The following is a 17996-nucleotide window of genomic DNA, read 5'->3' on the forward strand; positions in this document are numbered from 1 at the left end:
TAGTGGTAACAAGAAGAGAGCAGTATGATTTACATGTAAATCAATAAAGTTTTGAATGCTTGATAGATGTATCCCCTTCCTTTTTAAATGATCGTTCCTCTAGATGGAGCCAGTGGCATGTTTTTTCATACATCTATCTCTGCATCAGGTCAATCTGTTTTTAGAATGAATTCTGTTAACCACCGTCTGGAAGTAACTGCTCCAAACACAAAAGTCCACACTGTGAACATCTTCAACCATTACAAATGTCTCATTTTAATAGATATAGTTAACTAGTGGGTGGCCCATAACTATTTCTAAACACATTTCAGGACTACTGCCTGACCTGTATCCAACTTTCAACATGTTCAGTGTTGCACGCATCTTACAAAGGTATATGTTATGGTAATACAGTAAAGCAAGCTTTTCCTACTGTCCTGGATGGTTCTATAATCTGAAACCGCAAGAAAGATTTAGTAAAGTGTATGTAACAGTTTAATGCCCATTATAAAACCTGTGGTGTTAATATTGTTAACGTTAAAGATATAGATAGGGCCCATCTCTCACTGGAGAAAAGAGACCGAATAAAAAAAGATGTGATATTATTTCAGGCACATAAAAACACCTAAGGTGTGTGTGACTGTTTTAAGACTATTAGATTGTGAGCTCCTTTGGGCAGGCACTAATGTGAATAGTCCCATGTACTCTGTAAGTTGCTGTGGAATACCTTATACTAATACTATATAAATAGAATCTATAGTTTTTAAAGTCTTTAGATGATACATTTATGGTAGTTAAAAATAAATAATAAAAAAAATCATGCTGTACCTTTCTCGCTAATTAATGCTATTTTAATTACTTTCATTGAGAAAAGCCTTGCGGGTGTTCTTTCCATGCATACACCCCCTCTGAATTTATATTGCTTGAATGGTAGTTGTTGAATCAGCTCAGCATTTGGCTGTTACATTCACTGTGTTGAAATAGGCCATGCAGAATAAATGGGTCCCTTTAACAATCTGCAAGTCTCGGAATACTTATTCATGGTTGCCATGCAAGATATATAGATCTGCATCAAAATGTTTTATTTTTTCCCCCTGACCAGCTTAACCTGTGTTCCAAATATCCCTCCCCAGCCTCTGAATTTTGTACCGTAAACCCATTTTCATTACCAGCTTGCAGTGCCCAGGGCTAAGTAAGCACATTTTATATTGGCCATACTTGCGTGATTTATAGTGCCTTGAAAACATTAGGAATGAGTGCAGTTCCTGCAGTGTTTTACATGCAAATAAAGCTCGGATTTTTTTATATTTTCCTCCAGAAGTGTCCTCAGCAATGCTGTCACTTGAAACTAATTGCATTAGATGGAACAATAATATTTAGTAACTACAATGCAAATGTTTTTCAGTTCTTATGCTTTGATTTGGCATCTATTTTAATGATGCACTGATCTCAACAGAATGCTAGGGCCATCAGACAGGAGATTACTTCAGATAAGGATTAAATATGACCTAGTTTGAAAGGGATTTATTTCATCTCATATTGCAGATTTTCTCCTCCCCTACCAGATTCCCATATTAATGTAGTTTTGTAGCTGTCTGTCACATTTAATATCATCGCATTAATGGTTGTGTTTAACGCACAAGGAAATATGGTTAATATGCCACTTTACCCACCCCAGAAAACGCTCCCCAGAAAACGTTGAAATCAAAATGCGGACAATCATAATGTAAACATACCTGTGTTTTACTGAACACATTCATTGTTGTAGGAATACAGCTATTGAAAGATAGATAGTTTTGGCATGTCATCGCTTGGTCAAAAGAATTGAGCAGAAACATGCGCACTTCAATAATCTCTCTTCTGTGAATGCTTGTGCCTGCTGTCCGTCTGCATGCAGCTTGCCCTTTCGCCTGCTCCAGTCAGGGGCATTATGCTTATTCCTCTAGATGGGGAATGAAAATTTCTCCAGCATTTTTCCTCTGTGCACACCCAGATGGCCTTCTGGTCGCTCCAGCTGTAGTGAAATCTTTTACAGATCTCCTCTTTTGTCCCTAACGCAGCTTTCATCCATCTGTATCCATGCCAGCCCTGGCAGATCTATGCAATGTTGGAGAAAACACCATAAGAACATAGTAGTCGCGTTGAATTAAATAGTAGAGAGGCTTTACCTCCTTTGTTGTTGCTAGGCAGCTTGAGAAGAAGACGGAGCTTCTTGCAGGGGGGAGGGCTGTGGTCTAGAGAAGCAAGACAGCTTCCCAGGCTGCTTCTGCCTCTCTAGGAGGCAGTGGTTTATATGTGGGCTTTGACTTATGCTGTCTTCTGACAGAGCTGAATTTAACGTCACAGCCTGGATAACACTCACGTGACAAGTTTGCATTCATAGCTCCTGGTCTGGATGCAGCCAGCCCCTATGCTTTCTACTTATGAGGATCATTAGAGACTGGATCCTTGAATATATAAAATAGCTGTGTTTAACCTTTCCAATGTGATATGCTTATATGCACTATGCAATCAGTGACTTGGCCATTCCTTTTTTGTTTTTTCTTTTTTTTGTTTTCTTTTTAAATGATGAGCAAAATGTATTGCAGTGGTTTCAGTTCATTATGTACTTAAGCAAATGGCTCTTCATTTTTAAACATGCACTTTATTTATGACCTATGCCGTTTGCATGCCCCATAGTATGTGTAAACGCCTTTGCCAGCGCTTGCGTACTCGCATTACCTGCTGCATATTTTTTAATGTTTCTAGAGACTGAAATAAATGACACGTATCTTCCCAGTAGCATTGTTATTCTCGGAAATCTTTTCTCACTTGTAGGTTTTGTGGCATTATACAGTTGACCACTAGAACCAACCTTGTTTTTTTTTGGGTTTTTTTTTTTGGGGTTTTTTAATACTATTGCACCAGAATATGAACTCTTTTTGGTGCGTAAATATTCATTTAACATTATTTTTTTACCCAAATTTTAACCCTTAAAGCAACATTGTGTTACCTATTCAGGTTTTGCTTTAAATCCCCCATCTCCTATAGCATATACTTACCTTTGCTCTCCCGCTGCTCAGTGCTAGAAGCTGTGGGAAATATGCAGTACTTCTGCATGTGAAGGAGCATGTGATTTGCTTCATGTGACTGGGCTATTTGGTATGGCTGTCGGTAGCCCTGTCCATGTTTGCAACATTAAGCTTACTCAGGGCTTTTCTTTTACTGAATACTGGTGGCTGAATTAAGTGGCAGGGGAGTGAAAAGAAGGTAAGTCTGTGTCTGCGGGGGTCTGCCTTAAAATGAACCCATTGCTTTGCCCTGCCTGGATGAATGCCCTCTGGTAGGGAGATCCTACTGGTCTTAAGAAGCATCAGATATTTGCAGGTGAGCGTTCCCAATGCATTTCACTAGTATTTGAAATCTCATATTAAAGGCCATTGTCGATGGGCAAATTGACAATGTTGCTTTGCTCTGCATGTGTGTATAAATGCCCTCTAGTAGGAGGATCCTATGGGCCTTAAGAGACTTCAGAAAGTTCCAGGTAAAGTTGGCCAACATATTCCACCTGTATTTGAAATATCTTTTAAAGGCCTTTGTCTATAGACTTTGGGTTTGTGTTGGTGGGAAAATACAGCCGGCTTTAGACGTCAATTTAAGATGCTTCTAAGATCTTTCACAGTTTGTTATGCCTACATTGCGTACCTGGTGAGAGACCGATTAGTTGAGGAGGCTTCTCTTACTTCTCGTGTCCTACACCCCCTGGAGGTGAGAACAGGGTGTGAAGGGACAGCAAGGAGCACAAGTGCCACAGGTGGGCGCAAGTGCGGGAAAGTCCAGAAGCGGATCAGCCAGTTCAGGAAGCAGGAACAGAGTCGAGGATAGCCGAGGGATCCGAGTCAGCCGGGCAGCAAGGTTCAAAATCATGAGGCAATAAACAAGTCCAGGCTGAGGTCAGGGGCAGGCAGCAATCAAGAAGAGTCCAAACAATCCGAGTTACGGGCACAGGGAACAAACAGACACAGCTGAAAGACCATCAGCAAAGTGAGCAGGGCAGGCTCGTTTACATAGGTCATTTCCTTAATGCCTGTTGTCACTTCCCGTGCGCCTGCCGTTTGTGCGTATTTCTGATTGTGCGCACATGCGCACCGCAGCATATTGCCGTCCAGTTCTATAGGGACGTTTGCATGCATGCGTGGCTGTCGTCTTTACCTCATAGCCTAAGTATGCAACAATTTCCCTTAAAGTTGGTTGCATAAATATTCATATCCTTTGACTGTCACACATTTTACAGTGTTATAATATGAAATTAATTTTGTTTTTCTGGCATTGTAACTATTTGGTTTCTACATCATGCTTAGACACTGCCCCAGTGCACAGTGGTAATGTGCAAAGTGCATCCCTACCTATATTTGCTTGCACTCTCTCCCAGCTCCTTGTTTCTCCACAGCCAGCTCTGAGATTATCTGTGTTGGCGCTCCCGAGGAGCAGACCGTGTTTGGGCTTATCACTTAGCTGAGCTCTAAGGGGAGCAGGTCACCTCCTCTACCATACTTCTCCTGATTCCCCCCATCTCCATGGCTTGTACAGGAATCAGAGGTGACAATCCCCCCAGTGGTGTTACAAAGAGAAGTATGAAAGTGTTACAAATATTAACTCCTACTCTATCCAAAACTTTAAAAATATTGCTTTAAACAATATTTTAAATTGCTTTTTTTTTTTTTTTGCTTCTAAAGCAATTTTGGAAAGCAATAAAGTAATTTCTTTATTGCTTTTCAGAACTTTAAAAATATGCTTCAGGGCTTGCTCACACCAAATGCGGTGCGTTCCAGAGCGGTAGCTGCTGGAACACACCGTGATCCCTCGCGAAACTTCCCCCTGCGTTCTGGGGTGGGAGGGGGCGTGGCGGTGCATTGAATTCAATGGCACAGCTTCTAGAACGATGTGATTGGACGCGTGGCAAAACTTTGCCTGCGTTCTGTTTCATTGCAAACACAAAAAATAGTGCACTTTCTGTCCTAGATACAATGAGGACAGAGAAGGAGAGGTTGAAGATAGGCAGCAATGAAAGCCCGATAGCATGTTCCCTAAATAGTTTTGGCTAGAGATCTACTTTAGCTGCAGATAAATGTTAGGCGCACAGTGAGTGAGCATGCCACAGCTGAAAATGTGCTCATTGAAGTCTAATGAATATAGTGCATACATGATGGCAACTTTATGCAACTTCAAGCAGATGAGGAAAAATTTAGTTGGAATGAGTACACCGCAGTAATAATTTTTGGATCATGTGTAGTGTATTTTCCTAGAGTGCACATTTGTGTTATTGTAACATTTACCTAAAAGTAATTAGGTGATTTGGTATTTTGTCCCGGAAATTCCTCTTTTGACTTCCTGCATATAAAGCAATATATTCCATACTGTGGATTGTCGTGTAGTCTTGATATGTGTATCTAATTTTGCATATTTTCACGGTTTTTCACTTTGCCTCTTTATGTGCCTCAAACATGACAGCAACATGAAAGTATGTCGTCTTTCGGAGAGCTATGAGTGGAGCTGTCAAATGGTGTACTTATTTTTCGACGTGTAGACTAGCCTCCAAAAAAATAACTTTGGTCAGATTGTTCAAGAAGAAGCAATAAGACGACACCATGAGCATCACCCAAAATATTTACACTTCGTTTTATTTAACTGCAGCACACAAGATTTTATACTTTCCTATGTTTATGGAACAAATAGTTTAGTGCCTGTTCACACTAGCCCGTCCGGTAAATTGCTGTGTTTTAGCAGTCTGTGTTTTTGGCAGCTCCCGGCAGTGACACAGCAAAACGGTCACTGTTTACCTTTTTTTCTTTTTATTACTACTTTGTGGAGTGTACAGTGTGCACACTTCATTCATGTCCCCGCTCAGCAGTGGGGTGACTATAGTGACATCCAGTGCACTGCCATAAAATGCAACATGTTTGCATTTTATTGCAGCGCATCACCCATCACTTCTGGGTCGCTGCAGTATGTATGAACGGGTTCTCCAGTAACTTGTTTACCCTTGCAGTGGGGCCCTCTCTGTACTTGTTTTGTCTAGGGGCTGACGTGAGGTGAATGACTTGCCTTATTCCTTGTTGCCCCAGAAGCTGGCACTCATGAGGCATTGCAAAAAAATCGGACGGTCACAGGCATGACTATTGGAGGCACAATGGGATTTGTAGTTTCAGCACAGCTGAGGTGTCCAGGTTGCTTACCCCTGCTCTAGGATAATAGCTGGATAAGAGAGTAATGGACACTTAAGTATTCCTGTCCGTGAGATGAGATTTAACTTTTAAACATCAAGAAGCGGCATTCATTGTAAGCGATTTTCATCAGCATTTGAAATAGCTTAAAATCCTTTTGACTTTATTATCACTTTAAGCCATCGGTGGAGTTCTTTTATACAGACTGACATTTTAAGCTATTTTTTTATTGAACCAGTATACAATATTGTGTAAATGTTCTGTAGTGTTTTTCCCCCCCTACCATTTAGAATAATGAAACTGTAAACTAGTTTTGTAATGCAGAATGTAATTAAAATGTGTAAATTGTATTTAAGTTTTACTTTTAAATGCTTTTTATAGGTCAGGATTTTTTCTTTTGTAAAGTAGCTATCATTTTGTTTGAAATCCATATAGCCAGATTAGCCAGATATCACCCATATGTGTAGATATGTGTCAACTATGTGCATGTGTAATACATTTTTGGTCAATCCTACTAAATGTTTTCATGACAAATCTGTGTATTTTCGCTTAAGTTTTTTAAAATGTGATTCAGGATAGTTTTCTGTTCTTAAACATTATTCATATTTATTTACAGGAAGGTGCATCTGCCAGGAAGACTCAGACTCCTGCCGCACAGCCGGTGCCAAGACCAGGTAATTGCTGCAGTTTTGGGTCTTTGTGTTCACCTTTTATCTGGATATTTTTGTTCACTCGGCAGCCAAGTATTGAAACTGTTGCTCTTTCAGTATAGTTACTAATGAAATCTAAATTATTGCTCCATATGTACTTATAAATACATGTGGTTGCTTTATAGCAAGATTTAAACAATGGTTGCCAAAGGGATTCAGAAATATGTTACTGAATAGATTGTGTCTCCTCTGAAAAAAACATTAAAAAAAAGCCTCAGTAGTGTAGGTTAACCCCCCCACTTCTTTAGGGGTAAATTTATCAGTTCTTTATGGCTGCCAGGGTTGTACTCTTGATTTAGATATGTGATCTCACAGGTAAAAATTGCTGACTTGCAAGAAACAATAGCAAGCTCCTGAGCATGTTTCTTGAATACATTAAAGGAGAACTTCTCCTTAGGGTAACGGGAGGACACAAACTAGCGTCCTCCCGTTACCCTAAGCTCAGTATACCGCGAGCTACATTAAAGTAATCTTGAGTATATTTCTTTTGTTAATGGTCAGGACTAAAAGGGCCCGTTTACAGCATAACAGTGTGCTACAACACGCACGCTTTTTTTGAGCATTAAGACAAGTGACATGTCATTAAGGCATGTGTTAGGCAGCCTATCAGTGCACTTCAACAGACAAAAACTAGGTCCTGTACCATTTTCTTAAGCACAACATATGCATATTATACAACATATGTTGTGTTGTACTTTAATGCAAATTGCTCATTTTGAGAACTGTAGCCACACACACTCACACACTCTGTCACTTTTTATTACACCTTCATCAATGCTTCACTAAAGTGCTATTGGGGTACTGGATGCAAGTCTGTCTGGGGCTGGCTTTCTGGAAAATGTTGAATGTGCTTGGTAATGTCGGTGGGATGTTTTGCTTAATACAAGTAAAATGTGCTGCTGGGAAAATTTTTTCCTAAAAGGAACCTGTTGGTGTAGAAGTGGGGAAGCACATGTATTAAATCCGTAGACTCTATATATGAGTGGAGTTATGTGAACTCTCAGGTAATAATTGAGATAATGTGTCCCCATTTATTAAGGGTTAAGTTATGGTGATTGACATTAAATGTTAAGTAAAACTAAACGCTGGAGCCAGCTGCTCTCTGTGGTGACACAGTGGGCTGTTATTTGCAGACCATTAAAAATGTGTGAAACTCTCATTGGTAACTCAGGCATTGCTTAAAGATACAGAAACTGGACGTGCTATATGATGGGGTATCTAATACCTATAGATACTCCTTTTTTTTTTTTTTTTATTATGTCCTTTAGAAAATTCTCTAACATACTATATTTTAAAATAGTGTAAGGTTAACTTTTTCTACTCTGCTGTAATTGCCATAGTATTCTTTACTCATTGCGCATTATAGTGCAGGGCACAGTTACCAAAATTACTTGTATTTGCCAGGGATGCACTGATACCAGAACGAGTAAGAGTACCGATACTCTTCCTCAAGTACTCAATACCAAAACCTAGCTGCGACCCCAGTTTTGCTACACCAATGCCGGTACATATTCTGTGCTGCTGCTCTGCTCAGGGTGCTGGCCAGATGTCTCGGGGGTAAGGTCAGATGTGTGGAGGTCCTCAGGAGGGGGAGACATGTGGAGGGTCTCGGGTGTGGGCCAGCGGAAAAGCTTGGTTGCTAAGAAGGCTGCCGTGAGGTCCCCAGCAAGCACGGGACCTAAGGTAGCTGCTTCAGTTTAAATAATTAAAGCACTGTTATCTGGTTCTTTTATCAGAGAATTTGCACATGTACAAGTATTTGTGCAAATTCTCAGTATCTGTACCATGATGCATCACTAGAATTTGGCATGAGACCTAAATCATGAACACTGTAATTTCTTGTGGTTATTCAGTCATTTAGTTAAGTTGGGGCCGTTTAGGAATCCTGGCAAAAATGTCATATGTAGGTGTTCAACATATTTTTTTCTTTTGTTTGGATTTATCTTTCGAACATTTTTTTAAAAAAATCCCTTTTTTTTTTTTCTTTTGCATTTGCAAATACTTTTCACTCTTGGCTCCTCTGAATTCCATTAAAAGTAATTGTCTGTGGAGACTGTGCCTATTTTTAGCATTCGGGTGACTACTATCCTGAAATCTTTGCTTGTACTGAAAAACAAAATGAGGAGAGTAAGGGACAGAAGTTCAAGTGAGAAGATGAGCAGTGCGATAAAACGGTGAAATCTGACCAAGCTTTTCATAACGCCTGCAAGCCTGAAACTAAATCTTTTCCTTTTTTTTTTTTTTCTTCATTTACTTTTTTATGTAACAATTTGTGCAAAATTCTGATGAATGCTAGATTAAATGTTAATTCTATAGATGCAGATTGCTAATATAGTTAACCCGATGAGTTTATTCTCTTGCAGTACATTAGCTTTGGTCTATATGCAGACAAAACAAACAGACCTTGGTGACTAGGGCCAAATTTGCTTCACAGGTGAATAAGTTTCTTTCCTGACCCCTTACAGACAATGAGATCATTTTCTTCCACTAAAATGGTTCTATACTATCTTTGAACTGTAGGTGGTATTGGTTGTAATAAAAACATTTTTAAAAATAAGTACTGTCTTGTCAAATACAATACATATTTGTCAATACATTAAAGACTTCTATAGCCTAAAATCCAAACTCCAGGTAATCAGCCTTTTAGTTTTACTGTTATGTAAAAGAAAAAGTTTACTCCCACTGAGCTGTATCCCATTGCCAGGAACACTGTCCTATCCCGCAAATTTACATTTTTACCCAGACAATTTAGTTAACTCTTTATACTTCTGGCACTCCGTGGCTCTTGTACACAGAAGCCACAGCGATGTTTATACCCCCCCCCCCCCCCCCTCTCCTCCCCACTCACTCGTAAAAAAAAAAATTTGCTGTTTGCCCCCCCCCCCCCTCCTCTTGCCCATTCACATAGTGTCTTGTGTTCTGTGAACCGTTGACAGAATACAAGGCATTCTGTGAATGGACAAAGGAGAGGGGTGGATAAATGACACCTATGCAGTGTACGAGCTATACTTTCTGGCTGAATTAAACTGTAAATTTACCTGAATGGACAGTGATGCACCTCCCATTTATAGGTGACTTTTTTTTTTGCCTTTAACTACCCATCCTGTGCAAATGCTTCCCTATGGTGGTGGTATATTCTGCCTTCACCTATACACTATAGATGCCCCATTGTTATTTAGTACAATCTTTTGAACTTAAAAGCTCCTTTTGAAATTTTTTTTGCAGTGCCCTTTAAGCTATTAAACGTTTTTATTTTTTAGGGATACCAAGATTGGAACATTGATATTAGCATCTTCCATGACTCTTAGATGAGATCATGAAAATGTCTATCAAAAATGTAATAAATGTTATAAATATCCTTAAAATCCTCCTTATAACACTGTACACCTATTTGAGTTGTAAGATAGGTTGCTTTTGTTTTAAAGTCATAGTTACATATAGTTACATAGTATTTGAGGTTGAATAAAGACCTAAGTCCATCAAGTCCAACCTATGACTAAACCGGTTTAATTATTTTTTACTACAGAGACTCATATTGTTTTGACCCTGAAAACAGAACTCAATTTGCCCATTTCTTTTCTGGAAGAGTTTTGTATTTGTGTATTAACATTATTTCATTTGTTTCCTGTGTCCTCCTGATTTTTTATTTTTTGCCTATTTTTGTTTGCCTTTTGCCTCTTTCCAATTCTTATATATTGCTTAAAACTGATTTATACAGTGATAGTATTGTTCTTGTGTTGCACACAGGAGTTTAGCTTCCTGTTGGGGCCGAATTACACTTTTGTGTTGCATATTATGTGTATTAGCATGTTGAGCTGTAGGAGTCAGAAGAGTGGTTAATCCCTTTGCCCATTAGAACAGCCTGACACTTGGGTGGAGAAGGGGGGCTTGTGCTTGCAGTAAATACTTTTTTTTAGTTACACTAATAAACTTTTAAAGTGCTTGACCGTGAGCGTCCAGAGGCTGGGTGACACCCGGATCGGTTACCGGGTGTCACCCCGCCCACTCGCCGAGACGTCACTGTGCGTGATGACCTTGTCGCGCATTCACGGCGATCTTCTGATACCTGCCGGCGACCATCTTGGTGATGGACGCTGGCAGATAGGAGGGGACAGTCACCCGGCGGGATAAGGTATGCCGCCGTGTCCCCTCGCTCTCTCCTGATACTGTTGGGAGTTCGGTCCATGACCGAGCACCCACATTTTCAGAGATGAGACACCAAAATGACAGTCATTTTGGTGTCACTCCTCCAATGGTGTCACCCGGGTGCGGGCTGCACCCCCCTTGAGATGCCACTGTGCTTGACCAACCTGTGGACTTTGGTTCCTTGATTGTTCTAGTCAAGGATGAGGCTGGTCTCATCCAGCACCAAGAATATAGTTCGTAAGGGGATTTGGCCTCCCAGCAGTAGCAACCTCTTCTATTATCGCTGTTAATCAAGGAAACAAACCTCTTTTCAGCCTAAATGGCTACCAGATTTTTCATAGGTGTAGTGTCTCAAAAAAAAAAAAAGTAGTTTGAGATCAAGCAAATACATAAAGAGGACACATGAGAACCCCTGGTTTCAAATGTAAAAAAACAGGCTTTTACATTAGACTAGCAATCTCTGTGTTAGCCCAAAATGAGCTTGGGGAGAAAGTATTTAAAACCTTATTAATAATAGAAAGTTAAAGGCACTAACAAGGTTATATAACTGGGAGCGCAAGTAGGTTAATTCACATGCACCGTACATGACACAGAATAAAATGAAATTGGCTTTGGATGGTAGGAAACAGGTATTATGGTATCATAATATAAACTCCCCTTGCAAAGACTAATTAAAAGTCAATAGGATAAGCTTTATCTAAATAAGAGACTGAATGAAACTTGTATATAAGCATATAAACTGTCACACTTGTGCAGCTGGATGTTGACAGACAGCAGTCATGCATATGCTAATTAACAAGGATGGTCTCAGAGATGCTAACTAAAATATTAATAGAAGTACATTCGCAAAGTGCCAAGCTTTGTGTCTGATTTTTACATAAGGTTTTTTTTTTATTAAAGCAACATTGAAAATTAACAACATTGATACCTTGTAGGAATTAGATTAGTTAGTAACATCTTTTAAGATTGAAAAATAATATACATAACACATTTTATAACCTTAAAATGTGTCTGCATCTGTTAGGAGGGTGAATGCAATGAACAGTACCTAAAACTCGCATAAGACCAGTGCTTGTACGGTATGTGCTGGGTGCTACAGAACACTTTGCAGTGTAATCTTTGAGGTCTATTTATAAATGTTTGTTTTAACACAGCTTTTATGCAAAAGTTGCTCTTTTTATTTTTTGTATTGCTTGTGAAAACTCTGAATTCCGTTTTGATGTATTTAACCTTCTGTGAAATCATAAAAAGACTCCTGTACATATGTATAGTGAAACATTAATTTCTTAATCGTACATTGCAGGGCATAGGTCTCTTTGGTTATGCTGCCACCTTCAGCAGATTGGACACAGACACAATAAAGCTAAAAAGGCAGCCTAGCATGACTCCTCCCACTCCTACCGTACCAAGCATGTTTTTGCTGAGGACCTTATGAGAACAGGTTTCTTCCCTCTGTTCTGACACTTGAACTTCCCTCTGTTTCTCTTCTCTTGAACTTCCTGGCTGCTACAAAGCTACTGAGACAGTTTCACAACTTATGGATCATGAGGACCATACCCTGCTGAAGGGAAGATTTGTGGTTGGCCTGTAATGTTTTGTGCACTGGATCTTGCGTTCAGCGCTCACTTTGGCATATATACAACATGATAACTTTGTTCCAGGGTGCTGTACAGGGCTGTGGAACTACCCTTGGTGTAACCTGGTCCCTGAAGACCTCTTAAGGGGTATGCCCACTTGGGGTGAAGCTTGCTGGATGGGGCTTGCCCCTTAATCCTGCCTTGCTTTATGTTCTGCATGACACCGCTGTGGTAAGTCAAGACTTCTGCCTTATGGGAGCCCACTGTTGCTGCTGCTCCATTCCCTTAAGGGTTAAACATTGGATTTCCTTGTTTTCCCTTGCAGGTCCTGCTATGCAACTTGCAGTGGGGAACGTTTCAGTCTGCCAGACTCTGGTGTGTGGTTCAAAGCTATTACTCGATATGCTGGATCTATTTTAATGTATATTGTTGTCTTTCAACAGGTAGAGTTATTGCCTGTAGTTCTGTGCTATTGTGTCAATAGGGTTGCTGATATTATGTCATTTATCAAGAATGGGACTCCTTTTTTTTTTTTTTGATAATTTCTTGTCTCTGTGGACATAAAAGATGTTTACTTGCTCATCATTATTTTTCTGCATTATCGGCACTACGTGCCTTTTGCTGAGGACATAGAACAATATCAATTTGTTGCCCTTCCATTCAGCCTATCTGCTGCACCTAGTGTATAAGCAAAGGTGCTATCCCCATCCTTGCTCTGCTCTCAGGGTTTCCCCATACTGGATGACTTTATGCAGAGGGAGCGGTCGCTGCAAACTCTGTGAGCTAATCTCCTAAGGACAGTACAGACCCTGCAGAAATTTGGTTAGGTCCTTAATCTTCACAAAACAACAATGCATCAGACTCTCTGCTTAATTATCTGGGCCTCACTTTGAACCCAGCCCTGTGCAGGGACTTTATTCCCCCAACCAAGCTCCACTTCCTCTGCTTCACACTTGAAAATTTGGGGATCTCTTGATACCAAGCCAAGGTCGGGTAGACCAAGAAAGATTGCAGCCAAAACTGTCAGAAGAATAGTTTGGGGTTTAAACAAATACCCACAGGTAACCTCAGAAGAAATAGTGCTCTGGAAAAAGATGGTGTGGTTGTTTCAAGAAGCACAATACGATGATTCTTGAAGAAAAATTAGCTGCATGGCCGAATTGACAGAAAGAAGCCTTTACTACGCTAATGCCACAAAAAAGCCCGATTTACAATCTGCCCGACAACACCTTGACACGCATCACAGCTTCTGCCACACTGTAATTTGGAGTGACAAGAAGCGCAAAGAAACGGGCAATGTTGAGGACCGTAGACGTAGTGGTCGGCCATGGAAACGTAATGCACCAGATGAAAGACTACATGTTTACTTCCCTTCAACATAGGAAAATAGCCAGCTGTAACATACTTACCTAGCCACGCTTTGGGTTAGCCTCCAACCCCGCCTACTCCTGCGGCGTCACGCTGCTCCTCCTCCCTTAACCCAGCTGTCTGAATAAAGCCGCAGCTTTTGAAATGCTCAGTGTCTAGGCAATGTACTTTACACTGCGCATTTCCCTGCAAATGGCCTTACCTCTCCACCTGTTCCATCCAGTCTGCAGTTTAATCTGGACACCCGTTCTCATTCCCTGACTGCAAGTGCACAGTAACCCCTCAGCCACCAGGACTGCATGATCAGAGTTTGGTCCTCAGATCACTGAACCTGCCGGCACAGGGAACCACCATTTCTCTGCTTCTCAGATTGCAACACAACCCAGCAATCCTCATCCTCCTAGACACACTGCAGCTGATTCCTCCACTCATCTATGAAAAACTTCCACCCTCCCCAGAGCAGCTAACTGCAAGTACAGTTATTAGGATGCTTATTGCTGTTAATCCACTATATATGCTGTTGCATCTCTGGTGAATGGTTACTAGTCGCCCTGTTCCCAGGGTTATACTGTGTGCTATAAACCAAGAACTTAATCTCCTGTGTGAAGCAATACAGACTTACTCGCTGAGTCTGGGTGCTAACCCTCTCATCTGAGGGGTATGATTTAATACCACTTGCTATAAACTACAAGGACTTTTGCTTGATAATTTCACAACCCTGTCTGAAGTAATATAGATTGTTTACACTTACCCAGGACTTGCAAAATCCCCATAACCACATACCCACATAAGTTTACATTGTGTACTTCTGAGATCCTGCTAATTAGCTGACTGCACATAGTTCCTTGAAGCTAAGAGACGCACAGGAAGTAGAACCTATCCACATCTGTGGTTCATACCAGGTAAAGTACCCTGTTACATGCGTTACACCAGCAGTGCCATCAACGAACTGGCGGGACCCAGGTACACACCCATCTACTGTCGGGAGAAGTCTGGCCAGAGGTGGTCTTTATGGAAGAATTGCAGCCCAAAAAAAACCAAAAACATACCTACGACATGGAAACAGGGCCAAGTGACTCAACTATGCACTAAAACATACAAACTGTGGTGCAGAAAAATGGCAGCAGGTGCTTTGGACTGATCAAAATTCTAAATATTTGGCTTTAGCAGGAGGCAGTTTGCTTGCTGATGAGTGGTACAATAAGGAATGTCTGCAGGCAGCAGTGAAAGCATGTTGGAGGTTCCTTGCAAGTCTGGGGCTGCATTTGTGCCATTGCAGTTGGAGATTTGGCCAGGATCAATGGTGTCCTCAATGCTGAGAAATACAAGCAGATACGTATCTATCATGCCATACCATTAGGGAGTCGTGTGATTGGCCCCAAAGTTATTCTGCAGCAGGGCAACGACCCCAAACATACAGCCAATGTCATTAAGAACTGTCTTCAGCATAAAGAACGAGTACTGGAAGTGATGGTTTGGCCTCCACAGAGTCCTGATCTCAAGATCATCAAGTCTGTCTGGGATTACATGAAGAGACGGAAGGATTTGAGGCAGCCTACATCCACACAAGATCTGTGGTTCTCCAAGATGTTTGGAACAATCTACCTGCTGAGTTTCTTTAAAAACTGTGTGCAAGTGTACCTAGAAGAAATGATGCTGTTTTGAAGGCAAAGGGGGGTCACACCAAATATTGATTTGGCCTTCTCTTCTGTTAATTTACTTTTTCCATTTTGTTAATTGATAAAAAAATTAACTAAACACTTTGATTTCTGAAAGCATTCCTAATTTACAGCATTTTTTTCACACCCGCCTAAAACCTTTGCGCAGTACTGTGTGTGTGTGTGTGTGTGTGTGTGTGTGTGTGTGTGTATGTAGTTCTAATCAACAATGATCAATATGAGTAACAATAAAGCTCAACAATTAGTGAAAGATGATGCTTTTATATAAAAAAGCATATGCACTCTTAATGTAATTGAGAGCTGAAAGTACCTCTTGTGTCAATTTAATGTTATTGCTACAAAGTATGCTTGTTCATAAAAACAATGCTATATTCCCACTTAAACACTTCCTCTGCTTGTTTTTGTTTTTTTTTGGTAATCTTCTCCAGGACTCTCTTATGCCCTTTGTGGGTTCCATGTAGGTGAACGTTCAGCCACTACCAATCAACCAAGCCTCACAAAAGAAACCCATATTCCAACCACGGGTCATTTTAGAATCAAAGATCACAGCACCTCGACTTTCTCGACTTTGTATCACTAATTTTGGCCTGGACAGAACTTCATTTTCCAACCCTGACCACTGGGCACATTCCAGGTATGGAAAATTAGTGGTTGGAGTTCCTCAGTCATCGCCTGGATTCCAGAGAGTGGTCTGTCCATCCAGAGTTGTTAAGAGACCTGTTGCAGGTGGATGACTCCAGATGTGAACCTCCTGGCTTTTAGGTTCAACAACAAACTGAAAAGATTTGTTTCTACAACGAGGGATCCTTGGGCCTTTGCAGTAGATGCCCTGGTGACACACTGGGATAAGTTAACTTGATCTATGCTTTTCCTTCTCTAAAGCCGCTTTCTAGTCTATCTGCTAACTACTCGCACGTGGTCTAGCTCCTTGCAGACTCTCTATGGGTCCTCCTATATCGGCTGTTTTGTCCCAGGGACCAATCCACCACCCACTCATTTTGCTAGCTTTAACGGTTAGACAGTTGAAGCCCAGGTCCCAAGGGATGGGGGACTGTTGATTGGTCATACCTATGCTCTTGATTGCTAGGAAGTTTGACCTCTCGCATTGCTAGTCTTCCATTGCACTTGAAATACAAAGTTTCCAACCAGGGAAATATTCTATGGGATAACTGTTGGACTTTCTCCAGTCTGATCTAGATCATTATTTGCCCTTGAGCACCATCAAGGGTCAAATTTCAGTCTTGGTGGTTCTTGTTCAGGGGGGTTGCTCACATTGTTCCTCCTGTACATTTTCCAGTGGCTCCATGGGATTTAACCCTTGGAGTGATCGCTTCTGCCAGGTGTATTTCTGAGTTGGAACCTTGACCTGTAAGGAACCATTTTTTGTGTTGCACTAGAAGGTAGTATTGAGGCATAGAGCCTCCTTGCTTCCTGAGGTGTTTACTTCCTTCTACCTTAACCATTACTGGCCCATGTGCCCCCTCTGTGCCGGCCCATGTGCTCCCTTTCTAGAGCTTTCTTGCCTCGCACTCCTAAATAAAGGCCTTCGTTCAGGGGGTTGCTCACATTGTTCCTCCTGTACATTTTCCCAGTGACTCCATGGGCTTTATCCCTTGGAGTGATCACTTCTGCCAGGTGTATTTCTGAGTTGGTGGCTTTGACCTGTAAGGAACAATTTCTTGTGTTATACTAGGACAATGTAGTTTTGAGGCATAGAGCCTCCTTGCTTCCTAAGGTGTTTTCTTCCTTCCACCAGGAGATTCTTACTATCTCTGTGTCCTACCCCAAAACATCAGAAAGATTTCTCTCCTTTGAGTGGATGTAGTATATGCAGTTAGAGTTTACCTCCTCTGCTATTGCCAATTTTCACCAATATTTACACTTTTTGTTTTTTTAATACATTTTATTGCTGTCACTACTGACCATATGCTCTCACTGTCACTACTGACCATATGCTCTCACTGTCACTACTGACCATATGCTCTCACTGTCACTACTGACCATATGCTCTCACTGTCACTACTGACCATATGCTCTCACTGTCACTACTGACCATATGCTCTCACTGTCACTACTGACCATATGCTCTCACTGTCACTACTGACCATATGCTCTCACTGTCACTCCTGACCCTATGCTCTCACTGTCACTACTGACCCTATGCTCTCACTGTCACTACTGACCCTATGCTCTCACTGTCACTACTGACCCTATGCTCTCCCAGTCTGAGTACTGACCCATATGCTTTTTCTGGCACCTGTTTCTACTAGGTGCCATCCAGTGGTAACTTGTGGAACTGCAGTCAACAAAACTGCATATAAAGTGCTCAAATAA

At 41.0% G+C, this 17996-nt stretch overlaps 1 protein-coding gene across 1 annotated transcript in view; it reads left to right on the forward strand.

The window, feature by feature from the left end:
* Nucleotides 1-17996, forward strand: part of CDC73 (cell division cycle 73) — a 95281-nt gene that overhangs the window by 60457 nt on the left and 16828 nt on the right. The window contains exon 11 of the mRNA XM_018567918.1: nucleotides 6799-6856. Coding sequence (XP_018423420.1) covers nucleotides 6799-6856 — 58 coding nt within the window. The remainder of the gene's footprint in view (nucleotides 1-6798; nucleotides 6857-17996) is intronic.

This window comes from Nanorana parkeri, unplaced genomic scaffold (assembly GCF_000935625.1).
Source record: "Nanorana parkeri isolate BGI_ZX_2015 unplaced genomic scaffold, ASM93562v1 scaffold1115, whole genome shotgun sequence".
NCBI lineage: Eukaryota > Metazoa > Chordata > Amphibia > Anura > Dicroglossidae > Nanorana > Nanorana parkeri.